The sequence below is a fragment of the Monodelphis domestica genome, chromosome 5 (genome assembly GCF_027887165.1).
Source record: "Monodelphis domestica isolate mMonDom1 chromosome 5, mMonDom1.pri, whole genome shotgun sequence".
Lineage (NCBI taxonomy): Eukaryota > Metazoa > Chordata > Mammalia > Didelphimorphia > Didelphidae > Monodelphis > Monodelphis domestica.
This window is the reverse complement of record NC_077231.1, coordinates 292,890,112-292,906,947: the sequence shown is the minus strand read 5'-3', so window position 1 is coordinate 292,906,947 and position 16,836 is coordinate 292,890,112. Positions and strand designations below refer to the sequence as shown.

Sequence of the window (16,836 nt, the reverse complement as noted above, 5' to 3'; positions counted from 1 at the left end):
CACTGCCCCATGCCCCATGCCCAAAGTGAAGCAGAAGCTCCTGGTGAACAGGGAGAGTTTTGTTTTTCCTATTGACAATGCCAAGCACAATGCCTGGCACAAATATTCTCAGAGTTCTATGGATGCCCTTAATAAATGCCCATCTGATTATCCATATGGATGGATGGATGGATGGATGGAGGAAAAGACCAGATCTCCATGTGCTATGTCTGGATTACCCCCTTTATTGGGGGAAATGGGGGCATTGTGGGGGGATGCCTATTGGGAAGGCTGGAGGAATTACACAAAAGCAATGAATACAATCAGAACTAGGAGAAATCCTCTAGCCCAGGATTTTTAACCTGCAGTCTAGGAATTTGGTTTTTTAAACTTTTTTGAACAATTTTCATAACTGGATTCTTTTGTTATCCAATATACTGAATTTAAAATGTATTTATCTAATTTAAAAATATTATTCGGGGGGAGGGGGGCAGTTAGGTGGCTCAGTGCATTGAGAGCCAGGCCCAGAGATTCAGGAAGTCCTGGGTTCAAATCTGGCCTCAGACACTTCTCCGCTGTGTGATCCTGGGCAAGTCACTTAACCACCATCACCCAGCCCTTGCCACTCCTCTGCCTTTAAACCAGCACACAGTATTGATTCTAAGATGAAACGCGAGGGTTTAAAAAATAAGCAAATAAAAATATTATTCTGAAGTGCTCATGTTGTCATCAGATTGCCAAAGGGGGCCAAGTCCTACAAATGGTTGAGAACTGCTCTAGTCCTAGCCAGGAGTCCTTAAAGCTTATTTCAGTTTGGTAGCACTCAGCTGTGACACATAGAGACAGAGGTGGCCTTGGAGCCAGGAACAAGTGGGTTCAGGTCCTGCCTCTGCCCCATACTGACTCGGGGACCTTCAGACACTCATGACCTCTCAAGTGCTCTTGGCAAATCTCTAATAATCCAAAGCATTTATAGAGCACTTTATGGCTCCACACGGCTCTTTAGGGGGGCATTCATAAAGCATGTGAAGGTTTGCAGGGGTTCTATCTCTTTTGTTCCTCAGAACAACCCAGTGAAGGAGATGGTATTGTTCTCTTCATTTTATAGATGATCAAACTAAGGCTCGGGTTAAATGAAGTGCCCAGGAGCACGCTGAGGGACAACTGGGGTCTTCCGGATTTGAAGTCCAGAACCGGCTCTGTTATGCTGCCTGGAAAGATGCCAAGTTCTAGCAAAGGTGCTGGGGTGCACTGGTAGAAACTGTTCCCCCATCCTGGAGTTAGCCATGCCAGTAAAATCACAGCCCCAGCCCTGAGCCACTGCATTCAAATGTACTCACGGACATGATTTTCCAAAACTTACTTTTGAAGCTTTAAAAAAAGCTAATAGATATCATGTATTGCCTTTCCACAATGCTAAGCCAAGAACCAGGCATCAGCGTACCTAGAGTGGAGGTTAAACACGCCCATCATCCCTGTCACCTGGGAGGCTGAGGCTGGCAGAACACTGGAGCACCCAGGAGGAGTGGCAGGTGGCAAAGGCAAGATCGGGCATCCTCACTAAGCCAGCATTAACATGGTGAACCACTGGAGTAGAAGAGAGACCAGAACCTCTGCCACACACAGCACGACTGGCCACGAGGGGATAGGCTAGCCTGAAAACAATAGGGAAACCGAGGCTTTAAGGGGAAAAACCAAAAAGGTCTGAAAGGGCTGAGTCCCTTTTGCTTATATATATATATATATATATATATATATATATATATATATATATATATATATATATATATATATATATATATATATATACACACACACAGTAAAGCGGGATTAGCTCTACTATGGCATCTTTTGTTTCTGCCTTTAAAGCAAAGTGTTTTAAGACACTCAGAAGAGGCTTAAAGCAGCTGCCATTCCACACAATCCAACATTAAACAATTATTTTAGTACTTCCTGCCCTATGTGCCAGGCAGAAGCTTACAGTTGTCTCTCTCTCTCTCTCTCTCTGTCTCTGTCTCTCTTCCCTTTCTCTGTCTCTGTCTCTCTCCCTCTATCTCTCCCTCTCCCTCTCCCTCTGTCTCTCTCTCTTCCCTTTCTGTCTCTCTCCCTCTCTCTCTCTGTCTCTCTCCCTGTCTCTCTCCCTGTCTCTCTCTCTCTCCTTCACTTCCTCTCCGTCTGTTTCTCCCTTTGCCTCTCCCCCTCCTTCACTACTACTTCTCTCTCTCCCTCTATTGCTCTGTCTCTCTCTCTCTCTCTCTCCATCTCTCTCTTCCCTTTCTCTGTCTCTGTCCCTCTTTCTCTCTGACTCTCTCTCTGTCTCTCTCCCTGTCTTTCTCTCTCCTTCACTTCCTCTCTGTCTGTTTCTCCCTTTGTCTCTCCCCCTCCTTCACTACTTCTTCTCCTTCACTACTTCTTCTCTCTCTCCCTCTCTATTGCTGTCTCTGTCTCTCTCTCCATCCTTCTAACCCCTCCTCAATTCCATTGTTTCTCTGCCTGTCCTCTCTCCCTCTTCCTCCCTGCCTCCCTCTTCTCCCTCTGCCTCCCCACTCTATCCCCATTCTGTTTCTGTCTGTCTCTCTTGTTCTCTATCCCCCTCCCCACTCCTCAATTCCATTGTTTCTCTGCCTCTGTCCTTCTCCCCCCTTCCTCCCCGCCTCCTCTGCCCCCTCTGCCTCCCCACTCTCTTTCTCTCCTCTCTCCCCCCAACTCTCTTTCATTCCCTTTTACTCTCTAATCTGATTTCTTGCATGGTGACCTCAAAAACTTTTTCATCACAGGAATCCCCTGGATAGATTTCAGGAGGTCCATGAACTTGGACGGGGAAAAAATTACATTTTCATTTCAACATAACATGTTTCCCCTCTGCACTTTATTGTAGGCACTTAAAATTAATAGTCTGTCAAGGCATCAGTGAGCTGTTCACCATATACCAACAGGGCCCATGAAACAAAAAAGGTTAAGAATCTGCACTCCAAAATTGTTTTCTTTTAACATTAAATAGGGAGATATGGGAAGGTTTCAGTGAAAGCTTAGGGATATGGGGACAAAAAAATCCCGTCAACCCCTGATTTAATGTGTAGAGGTTAAATCCAACTCAACCAACATTATTTACCTAGGTAGCCTAGAGACAGAAGGTGCTGGGTTCAAATTTGTCCTCAGACACTTCTGACCCTGGGCAAGTGACAACTCCAACTGCCTAGTCCTTACCACTTTTCTGCTTGGAACCAATATTTAGTATCAATTCTAAGACAAAAAGGAAAGGTTTTTTCAAAACTACTTAAAGGACCTATTGTATGTAGCACAATAGAAAGAGTGTCATATCTAGAGTGGGAGGACCTAAATTCAAATCGTGCCTCAGATATTTCCTAGCTGTGTGACCCTGGGCAGGTCACTTGATCCCAACTGCCTAGCCCTAGAATTGATACTAAGACAGCAGAATATATGGGTTGTTTTTTAAAAAACTACTTTTCAGGGAGGTCCTCACATAAAAACATCCATATACAATGTGTAGACAAGTAAATACAAAGTATAGACAAATAGAACAAGTGAACTTCAATCAGGGCAGCACATAAAGAGATTGTCTGTACATCATCCATCCTAAACCAGGGTTTTCATCAACAGAGAAACTGGGAAGAAGGAGAGAAGGGAAAGAAGATCAGGTGTTCCGTCAGGTTCCCTTGACAAAGGCTGCGGCAAGCCACATTCTAATGAACCGAGAACAAAACTGATCGCCGACAAATGAATTTAGAGCAGCAGACCATGAGTGGAAATCTCAGCTCTCGCACTGACTCCCTACCCGTGTGATCTTGGAGAAGTCACCAGCCTCTGAGTTTCCTTAGTTCCAATATCAGTTTCCTTATTTGTAATATGATGGGGTTGGACCAGATGATGTCTAGCTCTTAAACTATGTTCACACAACCCACAGTCTCATAACACAAATTCCTTCCCAGGATGGTGACACTCATGTTTTTGTTTTTTTTTTCCTGTGGGACTAATGGTCCCACAGCTGCCAAGCAGAAGTTTGTTAAAATATCTACTAAGAGGACAACTAGATGACTCAGGTCTGGAGACTGGAAGTCCTGGGTTCCAATCTGGCCTCAGACACTTCCTAGATGTGTGACCCTGGGCAAGTCACTTAACCCCCATTGTCTAGCCCTTTCTATTCTTCTGCCTTGGAACCAATATTCAGTATTTATTCTAAGACAGAAGGTGAGGGTTTAAAAAAAAATCTTTTTCATGTCTTCCAAGACATGAAATCACAATATTTCATGATTAAGGGTCATCTGACGTCATCTCTGAGGGAACAAGGCCTGGAGAGTGTGTCTTAAGGCAAGCTAGGAAGTGAGATGCAGGATCTGCACCCAACAGGCTTCAGGGCAGAGAATGGAGCCCAGGTTTCCCCACTTCCAGCCCAGGGCAATTTACTCTGTACCATGTACCATCCTCATAGGCTTCTTGACTCAGGGATGGGTCGAGGACCACATGAAGAGCAGCGGAGCAGAGACGAGAGAAAAGATAAGCTGGAGACCTCAGAAGCAGCCCGGATCTCTCACTCGCATCACACCAGAGCCAGGACACGACCGGAGACCCACAACCGCTGCTACGACTATCGTCAGTCGATCACACCCTGGGGACGGTGACAAGTACAGGAGACCGAGATGATGACAAAGCACAAAGGCCACAGCCACAATGGGACAGGGAGCTCGGGCCAATGCTGGTCTTCAGCCTGACTTGGAATGGAAGATCCTTCCACAACTTGAACAGATCCAGATGGATGAGGAAGAGCCACGATCCAGTTTCTCCTTCCAGATGTTCCATTTAAGGATGTTGCCCAGATCAGCCATCTCTTCATTTCCCACTTGGCTGTGCCACTGTGGATTTCATCATGCCCCCACACTAGGTACCCCCCCCCTTTTATCTTCTTTACTCATTAAATCCTTACTTTCTGTCTTAGAAGGGCTATTAAATATCACTTCCAAGGCAGAAGAGCGGTAAGGGCTAAGCAATAGGGGTTAAGTGACTTACCCAGGGTCGCACAGCTAAGAAGTATATATGAGGCTACATTTGAACCCGGGACCTCCCATTCTTTAAGCCTGGCTCTCTATCCACTGGGCCACCTAGCTAGCTGCCCCTTCCTCTTCTTTTTATGGGCCATCTTCCTCTTTTAGAGGATGAGTTCCTTGAGGGCAGAGATTGTCTTCTGCCTTTCACTGTATCCCTAGTGCTTGGTTCAGTGCCTGGCACAGAGTAAGCCAATAATAAGGGTTTATTAAAGGTTTCCTGCTTGCTGGATAGCCAAAAAAAGATCTAGAAATCTAGGAAGATGATACAAAATGGAACCTAATGAAAACTATGAGGAGTAATGAAGAGGAATAATCATTATTCGTACTCAAGCTTCTTTGATGCAAACTCCGGGACTAGAAGGGCTAGAGTGAGGATTTTGTGGATAGATTTCAGAGAGAAAGTGAATGCAGAAAGTGGAAAAGAGGGTGGAGGGGAGGAATTCCAGCTTCATTTTCACCATCCTAAATTTCCTTTTGGAGCCTCTATATTTTATCGGATGCATTTAAAAGCATTATCCTGCTCCAATAGCACCGTCTCCGTTTGGAGAAATGAAAGTGAAAGCCAGCTAGGAGACGTGCCTGGCACAGATGACCCCCTCCAAACCCCCCAGCAAGGGGCCCACAAACCCACGATATGGTAGACAGAACTGAGAGTCAGGCTCTTTTTCTCCCCCACTTAGAGTACAATTTCTCACAACTAGAGAAGATAAAGGGGAAAGTCAGCCTCTAACAAAGTAGGCTTTGCTGTTTAGCCTGGGGGACCAGAGGTTGGCTTGGGGACCAGAACCTGCCCCCCTCCCTCCCCCCAGGGCTGATCGGCCCACAGCCAAGGCTAGTATGGACCCGTAGTAAGTGTAAACCCCATATCAGAGACAACACCGACCTGTATTTGCAGAGCCCCTGAGCCAGAGGCCCTTCTCCCTGACCCTGTCTGTCTGGAACGATGCCAAAAGTTTTTCTTGGGAGCGATCCAGAATAGTATTCAATCAAGAGAGCAATATTAGAGAAGGTTAATTGACTTGGAACATGACCCAGCTGTGTCTGTAACCTGTCAGATGTTTCCTTTAGCATTGGCTTTCTGTGTTACCCTGGATAAGTCACCTATCCTCTCTTGGAACCTCAGGCAACTTGCTAAGATTTTAAGTTCTAATTGAAGCGTGCTAATCAATCTGAAGGGTGGAGGGAGTTTCCACAGGAGGAACCACCTACACTAATTTTATAACAGGTCTAGATCCTCCCCCCAGAAACCTCTTATTTATTTTATGGCATTAATTACCTTAAAAGTTTACATATTTCCATGCCCAGAAATACTACTGCTCTAACATACTCCCTAGATAACGCTCCCAGGAGGCCTTATTTTCCTGTGAGTCTTGAGATGGCCTTTGGCCAAATGCAATAAAACGATAATCCGACTTCACTGAATAGCAAACATTTTATAGACTATGAGAGGACACTCAGTACCAGGAAAAAAGGAAAGTGAAAACTCATGGAGCAATCATGGGAGGTAGGTGGTTGCTACTGAATGGAAATGGCCAAATACCTCAATGAGAATTATATAGCTAATATAAAATGACCTTGAAGAACAGACAGGAAATGTAAACATTCCTATGAACTCATTCTCTTACAGAGTGAAGTTCTGGGAAAAGGAAAGAGGGGCAAAAAGGGCACAAAACCTTTTTAATTTGGAATGAGACCAGGCAAGCAATTTTTCCAATGACCTCCTTGTCTACTAAGAAAAAGGAGAATTCCAAGTGATTTCTTTGATTTTTTCCCCCTTGCATACAATGCTAGCCCCAATAAAAAAAAAAATATGCCAATAAATAAGGCAGTTATTGCTACTTTTTTAAACTTAGGAATAAATGGAGAATTTGAGTCTTTGGACTTCATCCCCCAGAAGTCCCTTAGTATTTCCCAAAATTCCCTTTTCCTGCCTCCCCACATTTTGCATAATTGTATTTAAGTGGCTATAACTCCTCCCTCTTCCTCTCTTGGACCTGCGAGCGAGCTAAAGTCAGGCAGTTCTTTTGTTTTAGTTATTAATAAAACTTTAAAATATATATATTTAGGGGGGGAGGAAAAGAAAATGATCTTTGTTTCCAATGAATAATGTTTGGAAATGACCAAATAAAACAATGTCTAAAATATATATATATAATGTTTAAAATAGTAATTAATATTAATATTTATTATTAATATTAATAATTAAAATATTGATTAATATTTAGAATGTGTGATATTTAGTTATTGATTATTAATTTCAAAACCCACACTTATCTTATTAGGACAATGTGTAATTAACTTTTCTCCAAGACCTTGGGCAAGTCCCTTCACTCCAACTGCCCAGTCTTTACCCATCTTCTACCCTGGAACCTATCCTGAGATTCTAAGAAAGGATTTTAAAAAGATGCGTTGCTTACAACAACCCAAAATAGGTCTGTTTGAGTCCTATCTTTGACACTCGCCACCCTAGGCTAATCATTTAACTTTGCTACGCCTCAGCTTCTTCATCTGCAAAATAGTCAGATGAAGAGGGTCAAAGAGGACAACAAACGTGATAAATATCATTAGTGTCATCAAAGATCAAGGGAAAGGAGGAACGAGAAAACATCAGAGGGAAGGAGCCCAAGGACACACCTGAAGCAATAATAACAATAATTAGATGAGGGAATTACAGATGGTGGCTTCAGTCTTAGTGTCTCATCTCATCTGAGTCTGGGCAGTTCTTTGATGTCAGGGAGCTCCAAGGTCTATTAAGGGAGCCCAAGAAAAGAGGAGTGAAGAGGTCGATGGGGACGGGGCAGCAAGGGCTCCCACACGGAACTCTCAGATCCAGACTGTCAAGCGGAGGGGAGTTCTCCTTCCATCCTCTTTGAAGCAAAGTCAGATGAGAACATGTCCTCGTTGGGGGATTCAACAGAAGCTGGGGCAGCTCTTTGGGGGGGGCGGGGGGGGCAGAGGGGGAGGACTGGGGGGTCCGATGCTTACCGAGAGCGTGGCTACAACTACGGCAGGACTCGGTGAGATTGACAATGATCTGTTGCAGGTCTGCCCGGGGAGGAGTGGGCGGGGGGTTGGGGTTTTTCCAGCCATTACATTTACAAGATTCCTCGGCCTGAAAATTTAAGAGAGAGAAAGACAAGTTTATGTAACAGACTGTAACATGGGCTGGTTGCTTTGCATGAGATAATACAGATGAGGTCTAAGCCAGCTGACTATAGACAGACTGACTTTGCACTTTCTAGGAGAGCTCAGAAGAATCATCCCAGAACTGGTGGGCAAAGTGAGAGGGGCTTGTGGGGAGGGTTTCTTTGCCCCTCACTGATTCTGATGATCTTCATCGATCCAGGCTGGTGCCCTGGGCTACTGCTGAGCCAGCTCTTGGCACGTGGGAGGCATGGGATTCCAGAGGCATCTGCTGTAACGTTTCGTGGTGTCTTCCGAACACCAACTCAGACCCTCAGCCATAGCCTGCTCTGTGCCACTTGGCAGAGCCTTGCAGAGCCCGTCTGCTCTTTGGGGCTGTCACCCAGCTGATCCTGCCCTGCTGACAGGAAGAGAAAGGGACTAACAGAAAGCAGGTATGTCAGAAGAGGCAACTGAGGACACAAGAGAGAAATAAGGAGCACAGCAGGGAGATCTCCTTCAGGGGATTTTTTTACTTTATGTTTGTATTATTTTAGGGTAGCAAATGGGGCGACACTCCTAGGGCATCCATCATTCATCAGTGTAGCTTTGTGAAATACTTCAGAATCTCCTTATTTTATAGTAACACAAGATCAGGCATCAGCGATCCTGTAAGTCTTCTACTCCAGCCCTCTCCATTCTACAGATGAGGAAACAGGCTCAGAGATAATAAAATGATTTGCCCATGATCACACAAGCAGGGAGTGTCAGAGGCAGGCCTTGAACTCTGGTCTCCAGAGCTCCAAGAACAGTAATCTATTCTGGGATGTTAAGCACTCTATCATGCCTGATCTGGAAGATAAGTGGATTTTGACACCCAAAGCTTATCCTGTTTTTAAGCAGCAAAACTTTTTAAAAAGTTAACTTTGTCAGGTATCTTTCCAAAATGTACTATAGATATTCTGGTCCTCTTAAAGCAACCATATTCTAAAAATAAATTGACCTCTTGATGACTGGAAGTCAGCAGTATGATCAAATATTACACTGTGTAGCTTGTCAAACATTTATTTGATAAACATCTATTAAGTATTTACTTTGTGCTGAGACTGAGTTTGGTGCAGAGAGCCAGGATTTCAACATTTAAATAAAGCAGACCTCTCTCACCACCCAGACCTTGAGGAAGCTTCCAGTTCAGTGCCAGTATTGTCTTCCAGGGCACTGAAGAGCACAGGATGGATTGTCTTCTACAAAATCACTATGCTTTTATAGAGATGGTATCTGCTCAGACTTTCAGCTGTCACTTCTCTAGGAGTCATCAATATCTCTGCTTCTAACAGTCCTTTTTACATTTGCTGCTTCTCCTCTATCATAGGGGGGAAATTTTTTTTATCATTCTAACTCTCAAAAAATAAAAATCTGAAAAACTAACTTTATGATGATAACCAGTAAATAGGAATAATTTAAATTTTATTTGTCCTCATCCTCTATATTTATTCTGTGTGTAGATTATCTTCCCCATTAAAAGTTATGGTCCTGATTTTAAAACCAAGCAAGACTTAGAAAGAGTCACAAAATGCAAAATAAATAATTTGGAATACATCAAATTAAAAAGTTTTTGTACAAACAAAACCAATGTAACTAAAATCAGAAGGAAAGCAACAAATTGGGAAGCAATCTTCATAAAAACCTCTGACAATGTACAAGAATATTCATAGCTGCACTCTTTGTAGTGGCAAAAAAATTGGAAAATGAGGGGATGCCCTTCAATTGGAGAATGGCTGAACAAATTGTGGTATCTGTTGGTGATGGAATACTATTGTGCAAAAAGGAATAATAAAGTGGAGGAATTCCATGGAGACTGGAACGACCTCCAAGAAGTGATGCAGAGCAAAAGGAGCAGAACCAGGAAAACATTGTACACAGAGACTGATACACTGTGGTACAATCGAAGGTAATGGACTTCTCCACTAATGTCAATGCAATGTCCCAGAACAACTTGCAGGGATCTAAAAAACACTATCCACAAGCAGAGGATAAACTGTGGGAGTAAAAACACCGAGGAAAAGCAACTGTTTGACTACAGGGGTGGAGGGGATATGACTGAGGACTCTAAATGAACACGCAAATACCAACAACACGGAAATGGGTTTGGGTCAAGAACACATGTGATACCCAACGGAATCATGTGTCAGCTATGGAAAAGGTGGTGATGGGGGGGGGGGTAAGAAAATGATTTTTGTTTCCAATGAATAATGTTTGGAAATGACCAAATAAAATAATGTTTAAAAAAAAAAAAAGTTAAGGTCCTTTATTATATTCCTGGAATTGGTATCCCTAAGAGCCATGATAGTGAACCTATGGCACACATGCACAGAGCCCTCTCTGTGGGCATGCCTGCAATCTCTGCTAGAGTTCATTACTAGAAAGCCAGAAGGACTTGGAGCAAGGCTGTTCCCCTCCCTGTCTCCATGCTCCTGAAGACATTCCTCACTTCACCCACCCCTTTGCCTAACAGCCCAAGGGGAGTGCTTCTTACCTCTCCTGTCCCAGGTAAGGTTGGAGGGCTGAAGGGGGGTAGGACAAATGAGGTGGGGAGTAGCACTCGGTCTCTGGGGGGTGAGGTGGGTACAAGATCAGTACTCTATCTCTAAAAGGTTCACCATCACTGCCCTAGAGCCTTAGCACAGTGTCTGACACACTAATAATTACTTATTGACCTATTTATTTAAATCTAAAAAATTTAACCAGATTCCTAAAAGTCCATCCTACAGAGGAGAATGTATCTGCTTTAGTGAATGGGAGTGAAAGGGCCCTAAACAGTTACTCAGAGGAATTTTTCCCACCTACTTTTCAGCTCTCCATTTTTTTTCCCTGATTCTAAAATATGTAAATAACAATAAGTAAAGTATTACTGCCTTTGCTTGGCAGATAGACTGATCAATATATACTGATAGAAATAAACAGATACATAGATATGGAGAGAGAGATAGAGAGAAACAGAAACAGAGAGAGAAAGAGCAAGAGAAAAGGAGGGAGGGAGGGAGGAAAGGAAGAAAGAAAGAAAAAGAGAGAAAGAAAGGGAGGGAGGAAGAGGAAGAGAAAGAGAGAGAGAGAGAGAAAGAGAAAGAGAGAGAGAGGAAGGAAGGGGGAGAGAGAGAGAGAGAGAGAGAGAGAGAGAGAGAGAAAGGGAGGAAGGGAGGAAGGAAGGGAGGAAGGGAGGAAGGGAGGAAGGAAAGAAGGAAGGAAGGAAGGAAGGAAGGAAGGAAGGAAGGAAGGAAGGAAGGAAGGAAGGAAGGAAGGAAGGAAGGAAGGAAGGAAGGAAGGAAGGAAGGAAGGAAGGAAGGAAGGAAGGAAGGAAGGAAGGAAGGAGAGAGCAGATTTCCAGGAGATAAAATGTGAAAAGACTTTTAAATACCTGTACAAGTTGAAGGTAGCTAAGGATACAGGGTTGGTGAAAAAGCAAAAACAAAACAGCTTTGCTTTAGGAATGTCAGTATCTTGCAAAAAAAAAACAAACTCTTTTCACAGGTACCTCTACTCCTTTGCTCTCTCCCAGCTCCTGTACCCCACCCAAAACTCCAAAGATAGTAGCAAAATTGCTAGGGAAGAAGCCACAAGGAAATCATGCTTGGGGTTGTCAGCCAGTGCCACACCTTGGGTGCCCAGCTCTCCATCCCCAGCACCTGAGAATGAAAAGAGTCCCTGTCTTGCCTGTGGAACCTCATAAAAATTTAGAGAGGGGGAGAGATGACATGGAAAACCATTTGGTAACTTTTTAAAAGTTATTTTCAAAAAACATATAGACAGCAGCGTGCAAAGTGGGTAGAGGCATGGTTCCCATCCTTAAATGCTGAGAAAGTATCCCCCAGAGAGGTTGGGGCCCAAGCCAGCTACTCCCCTCCATTTTAACAACTGCTAAACCCAGGTTTTCCAAACAGTTGGTCTGTTCCTGATGTCCTACTAGAGACTAATTGTGTTTAGATAATGGTAAACAGTAACAAAATAGCAACAACATATCAACCGTACATGCCAAAGTGGAGGCGTGGGGTGGTAGAGATAGATAGACATAGAGGGAAAGAGAAACATAACAACTATCAGTTCCAACAAATACTTTCTAACCCAAAGAACACAGATTGAAGTCACCTGAAAGAACAGTGTTGGGGGCAGCTTAAGGGGGAGCAAGAGACTGAAGGGGGTGGGACACAAGAGGAAGCAGCCAGTAGCCCTGGACTGGTACCCTCTCAATGGCTTGGAAGCCAAGAAATCCCAGTGAGCAAGTTAGAGAGTCTACCCAGGAGAGTGGGAGTGAGGGCAAGCCTGGTTGCTTCTGAAGTGGTCTAAGGGTGTCAGCCTGAACATTCCCAGCTGCAGGGGATTTGGCTTGAGGGTAAGAGAAGGGCAAGGAGCCAGTGCCAGTTGCTCAGCCTCCTCCCTCCCACATGTACCCATACAGAATGAGCCATGATGACAGAGCAGATGAGACTGTCCCATATTTTGTTGCCATTGTTGTTTAGTAGATTCATCTTGATGTCCCACTCCCGATGCCTCTATTCGGGGTTTTCTTGGCAAAGAGGCTGGAGTGGTTTGCCATTTCCTTCTCCAGCTCATTTGACAAATGAGGAAATTAAGGCCAAAAGGGTGAAGTGACTTGCCCAGGATCACACAACTAGTGTCTGAGGCTAGATTTGAACTCTGGTTCTCCTCACTCCAGAGCCAAAGCTCTATCCTTGTACCAACTATTAGCTCCAGGGCAGATGGCCCCGATCAGAGGCAAGGGAGCTCCTACTGGCTGTAGACTTTGGAAGAAGAGACTTTGGCCTCAGCTGCAGGAAGGGAGATATGGGTAAGTCCCTAAAGGACAAGGACTGTCTTTTGACTCTTTGTATTCCCAAGTGCTTGGTCCAATGCCTGGTATAAGGTAAGCACTCAATAAATTACTGATTGATTGATTAATTGATTGATTAACTCTGAGACTAAAGATCTATTCATTCCAGCAGACTGACTGACTGCCTTTTAGGAAACTTCAGTGCATACATATTTACCAAATGTAAGGCTGGAGAAATGATGACATTTCATTTATGGCACCCTTCAGAGAAAAAATGGGACCCATTCCCTAGCAGGGTTCAGACACTGGCCCTATATTTTGGGGAGTCAGTCACAGGAGCAGAACTTTCGGTAGTACAGCTGCTTGAGAAGAGCCCGTAAAGCCTCCATAGCAAACCCAATGCTGCCTCTGGCAGACAAGATCCATTTCCTCCCGTAGAGGCATCAGAATGCCAAACAAGCACGTGGCCCCCACTTAAGTCTTCAAGCAGGCAGAATCCTTGAGAAACTTTCCAGGACCTGAAATCAAAGTCTGTTTATTGACTACCCACCAGAGCCTCTCTGCAACGGACAGCTAGAGGTTAAGGAAAGTATCTCTAAAGTGCCCGCCCTGTAGGAGGTCCTGAGCCAGCAGAGTTAGAAGAGGACCCAGGTGCTGCCTTGGAGGGGCTTCCAGTCCAGGGATGGCATCACCCAAGGGCTGGTCAGGAGACAACGGGGGCTTCTGGCCACAGCAGCTGAGCTCGGCTGCTAAGAAAACCCATTTGTTTGTCATTTAGCATCTATGGAAGATGCTCTGTGTCAGGCAATGAGCAAGGTCCTGGGGACTGGAAGACAAAAAAGACAGCCAGCTCCACAAGGAGCCTGCACTAAGATTTTTGGACACCATGTATGTATGAGCACATGTGTGTACATGCATGTAAGTTTGTGTGTTGTGTGTGCATCGTATGGTGTATGTTTTGCATCCTGCGCATACGTGTGTATGTGTACGTATGTATGTGTAAAATAAAATACAAGTCATGGGGGACAAGGCAGGGGCAGCCATAAGCATAAAGAAAGGTCTTGTGGCTCAGAGAATCCAGAAGACAGAGGCACAGAAGTACGTTTCAGACATGGAAGAGGAGGAAAAGGAGGCTGGTGACGGGGAACAGGGCAGCAAGGGCCTGGCCAGTGGGCGCCCCATTTCCCCACGCAGGAACAGCAGCACCCCCGGAAGGGTGCAGGGAAGCCAGGGAAGGGCAGCCTCAGGAAAGATGGGATGCTGCATCACTGGAAGGGCTCTTGTCCTTCATGCACAAATATCCTGCTCTTCACCTGGGAGGATGAGCAGCTCAGTGGCAAGCCAGATGCCCAAAACCCCAGGAATAGCAGGAAGCCCATTCTGACTGCCCCACTGAGTGAGCGAAGGGGAATAACATATAATAAAGGGTTTTCTGTTTGGTGCTAAAGTCAGAGAGAGTCACTAGAGTTTAACGAACAGAGACAGGGTACCCACTGGCCAGACCAGTTGGGGGGCAGCTGGGTGGCTCAGTGGATTGAGAGCTAGACCTGGAGATGGGAGATTCTAGGTTCAAACCTGGCCTCAGACACTTCCTAGCTGTGTGACCCTGGGCAAGTCACTTAACTCCCATTGCCTAGCCCTTACTTGGTTATTGATTCTGAGAGAATAGGTCAAAGTTTAAAAAAAGAAAAAGAAAATCACTCGGGCACACACGTGAATGATGGATTGTCAAGCTGCACTCACGTACAATGACAATGGTCTAAGCTTACTCAGGAATGTAAATAAGTAACCAACCACCTCTCCTCACCTTTTGGTCTCCTATGTGGGTTCTATTGACATTTGCCACATTTGAAATTAAAACACGTCACTTTACACAGACTCGACACCCATTTCAGGGGTACACGAGTGGAGATAAAAAAAATATAGGCAGAAAAATAAGCAAAATAAAAGTTTGTGATCACAGGCGGGCTAAACGCTCACCATTTCCCCACGCAGCATAAAGTCTCAGAGTAGTTCACCCAATCATGCTCCTTCCCCTTCTGAGGAGAGTCAGTGTGAGTCATTCTATTGTTTGTGCCAAACATTAGCTCCCTGTCAAATAAATCCCAGCAGAGTCACAGGCCCCACTTCTCTATTTCACACTGACCCTGTTTAATCTGAATTATACACGTGCTTATTTGCCTTATTTATTTTTTAAAATGTGATAGGGATGTAAAATCCAGTGGAATTGCTTGTTGGCTACAGGAGGGGGGAGGGAAAGACCAGGAATCATGGAACCCTGGAAAAATATTCTAAATTAATTCATTAAATAAATAAATTTTAAAATAAAAAAAATGATAAAAAGAATGAGGAAGGGGGGAAATGTGATAGGTATGTTTGTGTAGTAAGAAATAACTGATACTAACAGCATTCACAATTATGCATGATTTTTAACTTACAAGAAGGGTCTTGATCTGCACCAGCCCCACAAAAACAAAGTCCTACTGTATCTTAGTATTATTATGGAAAGAGTGTCAGGGACTCTCCTGGACCCCCAGACCCCACGAAGAGCTGCTGGAGGAGGTGACGTCTGTGGCAATCTCTGAATCCCAGGCAACTCGCTAAGACCAAATTACAGCCCAGTTATGAATCAACATTGGAAAAGGAGTTTCTTCCCAGCCCCACTTGTGTCATCAGTGCTGGCTTACACTGAGCAAGTTGGCCTCCCACGATTCACTGCTCTCCCAGACCTGGAAGAGAGAGACGAGGGAGAGGGAAAGGGAGACAGGGAGAAGGAAAGGGAGAGAAGGAGAGGGAGAGAGGGAAGGGGGGGAGAGAGAGAGAGAGAGAGAGAGAGAGAGAGAGAGAGAGAGAGAGAGAGAGACGGAGAGAGACAGAGACAGAGAGAGAGAGACAGACAGACAGACAGACAAACAGAGAACAATGAAGCCCAACTCAATCCCTCACAAGGGCCCAGAGGATTTGGGGAAAAGTGGAATTTGAGACCGTGCTGCCCACAACAGATGGTTTCCTGGTTCACTCAGGAAAGGAGGTCACTTCTAAAGGCAAGAGAAACAGCTGGGTCTTCTCTGAAAAGTCAACAGACCCTCCTTCCTTCTTCACTTCTTTCCAAGCCCTCTGCCTTCAGATTCCTCAGCAGAAACAAGATAAGAAGACAGTCACTGGTTTACATTGGTGCTAAGCTAACTGAAGGGCCATGAAGGAGCTAAATTCTAAGCTACAAAGTTCCTTTTTTTTTCTAGAGGTAGAAGAGGGTCAATGAAGGTTCTTGAAAAAAGCAATGATTTGTGCTTGAGGAAGATTCAGAAGGTAGCCATGCAGAAGATGGACAGGAACAGGGAGACACCAGAAGCCATAATCCAAATTAAGTCTATGGTTAGAGGAGATAAGAGCCTAAAGGAGAGGGTGGCTTGTGTCTTTTGTGCTGATAAACTGAACACTTGCGACAGATATTATAGATAAGGGAAGCTAATATGGAAACAAGAGCCCCACCTCCTCCCCCACCCCCAGGAACAACTGTTCTGAGCAGGGCTTTTAAGTAACAGAAAACAGAATTTCTTTCCAGGATGATTTTTCAAGTTTCTGCTTAACTAATATTGCACTAGTTCCAACTTCCTGACACTACCACCGTGGCGGGAAATGCAGGCAGGGACGGAAGATTTTGTTCAGCTGTAAAGCTTCACATGTGTTGTTGCTCTGTCGTGTCCAACTCTTCATGACCCCATTTGGGGTTTTCTTGGCAGAGATGCTGGAGTCGTTAGTTGGCCATTTCCTTCTCCAGCTCACCTTCACATGGCTAGGAATGGCTCTGCTCAGGAAGATGAATCTTCCTCACTCCTGCCTGGA

The 16,836-nt window shown here is 44.6% G+C and overlaps 1 protein-coding gene across 2 annotated transcripts in view; it reads right to left on the bottom strand.

Moving 5' to 3' along the window:
- Positions 1 to 16,836, bottom strand: part of KAT2B (lysine acetyltransferase 2B) — a 119,677-nt gene that overhangs the window by 78,653 nt on the left and 24,188 nt on the right. For both annotated transcript variants that reach the window (XM_001380477.4, XM_007505154.3), the window contains exon 2: positions 8,028 to 8,154. In XM_001380477.4, the coding sequence (XP_001380514.3) occupies positions 8,028 to 8,154 (127 nt within the window). The remainder of the gene's footprint in view (positions 1 to 8,027; positions 8,155 to 16,836) is intronic.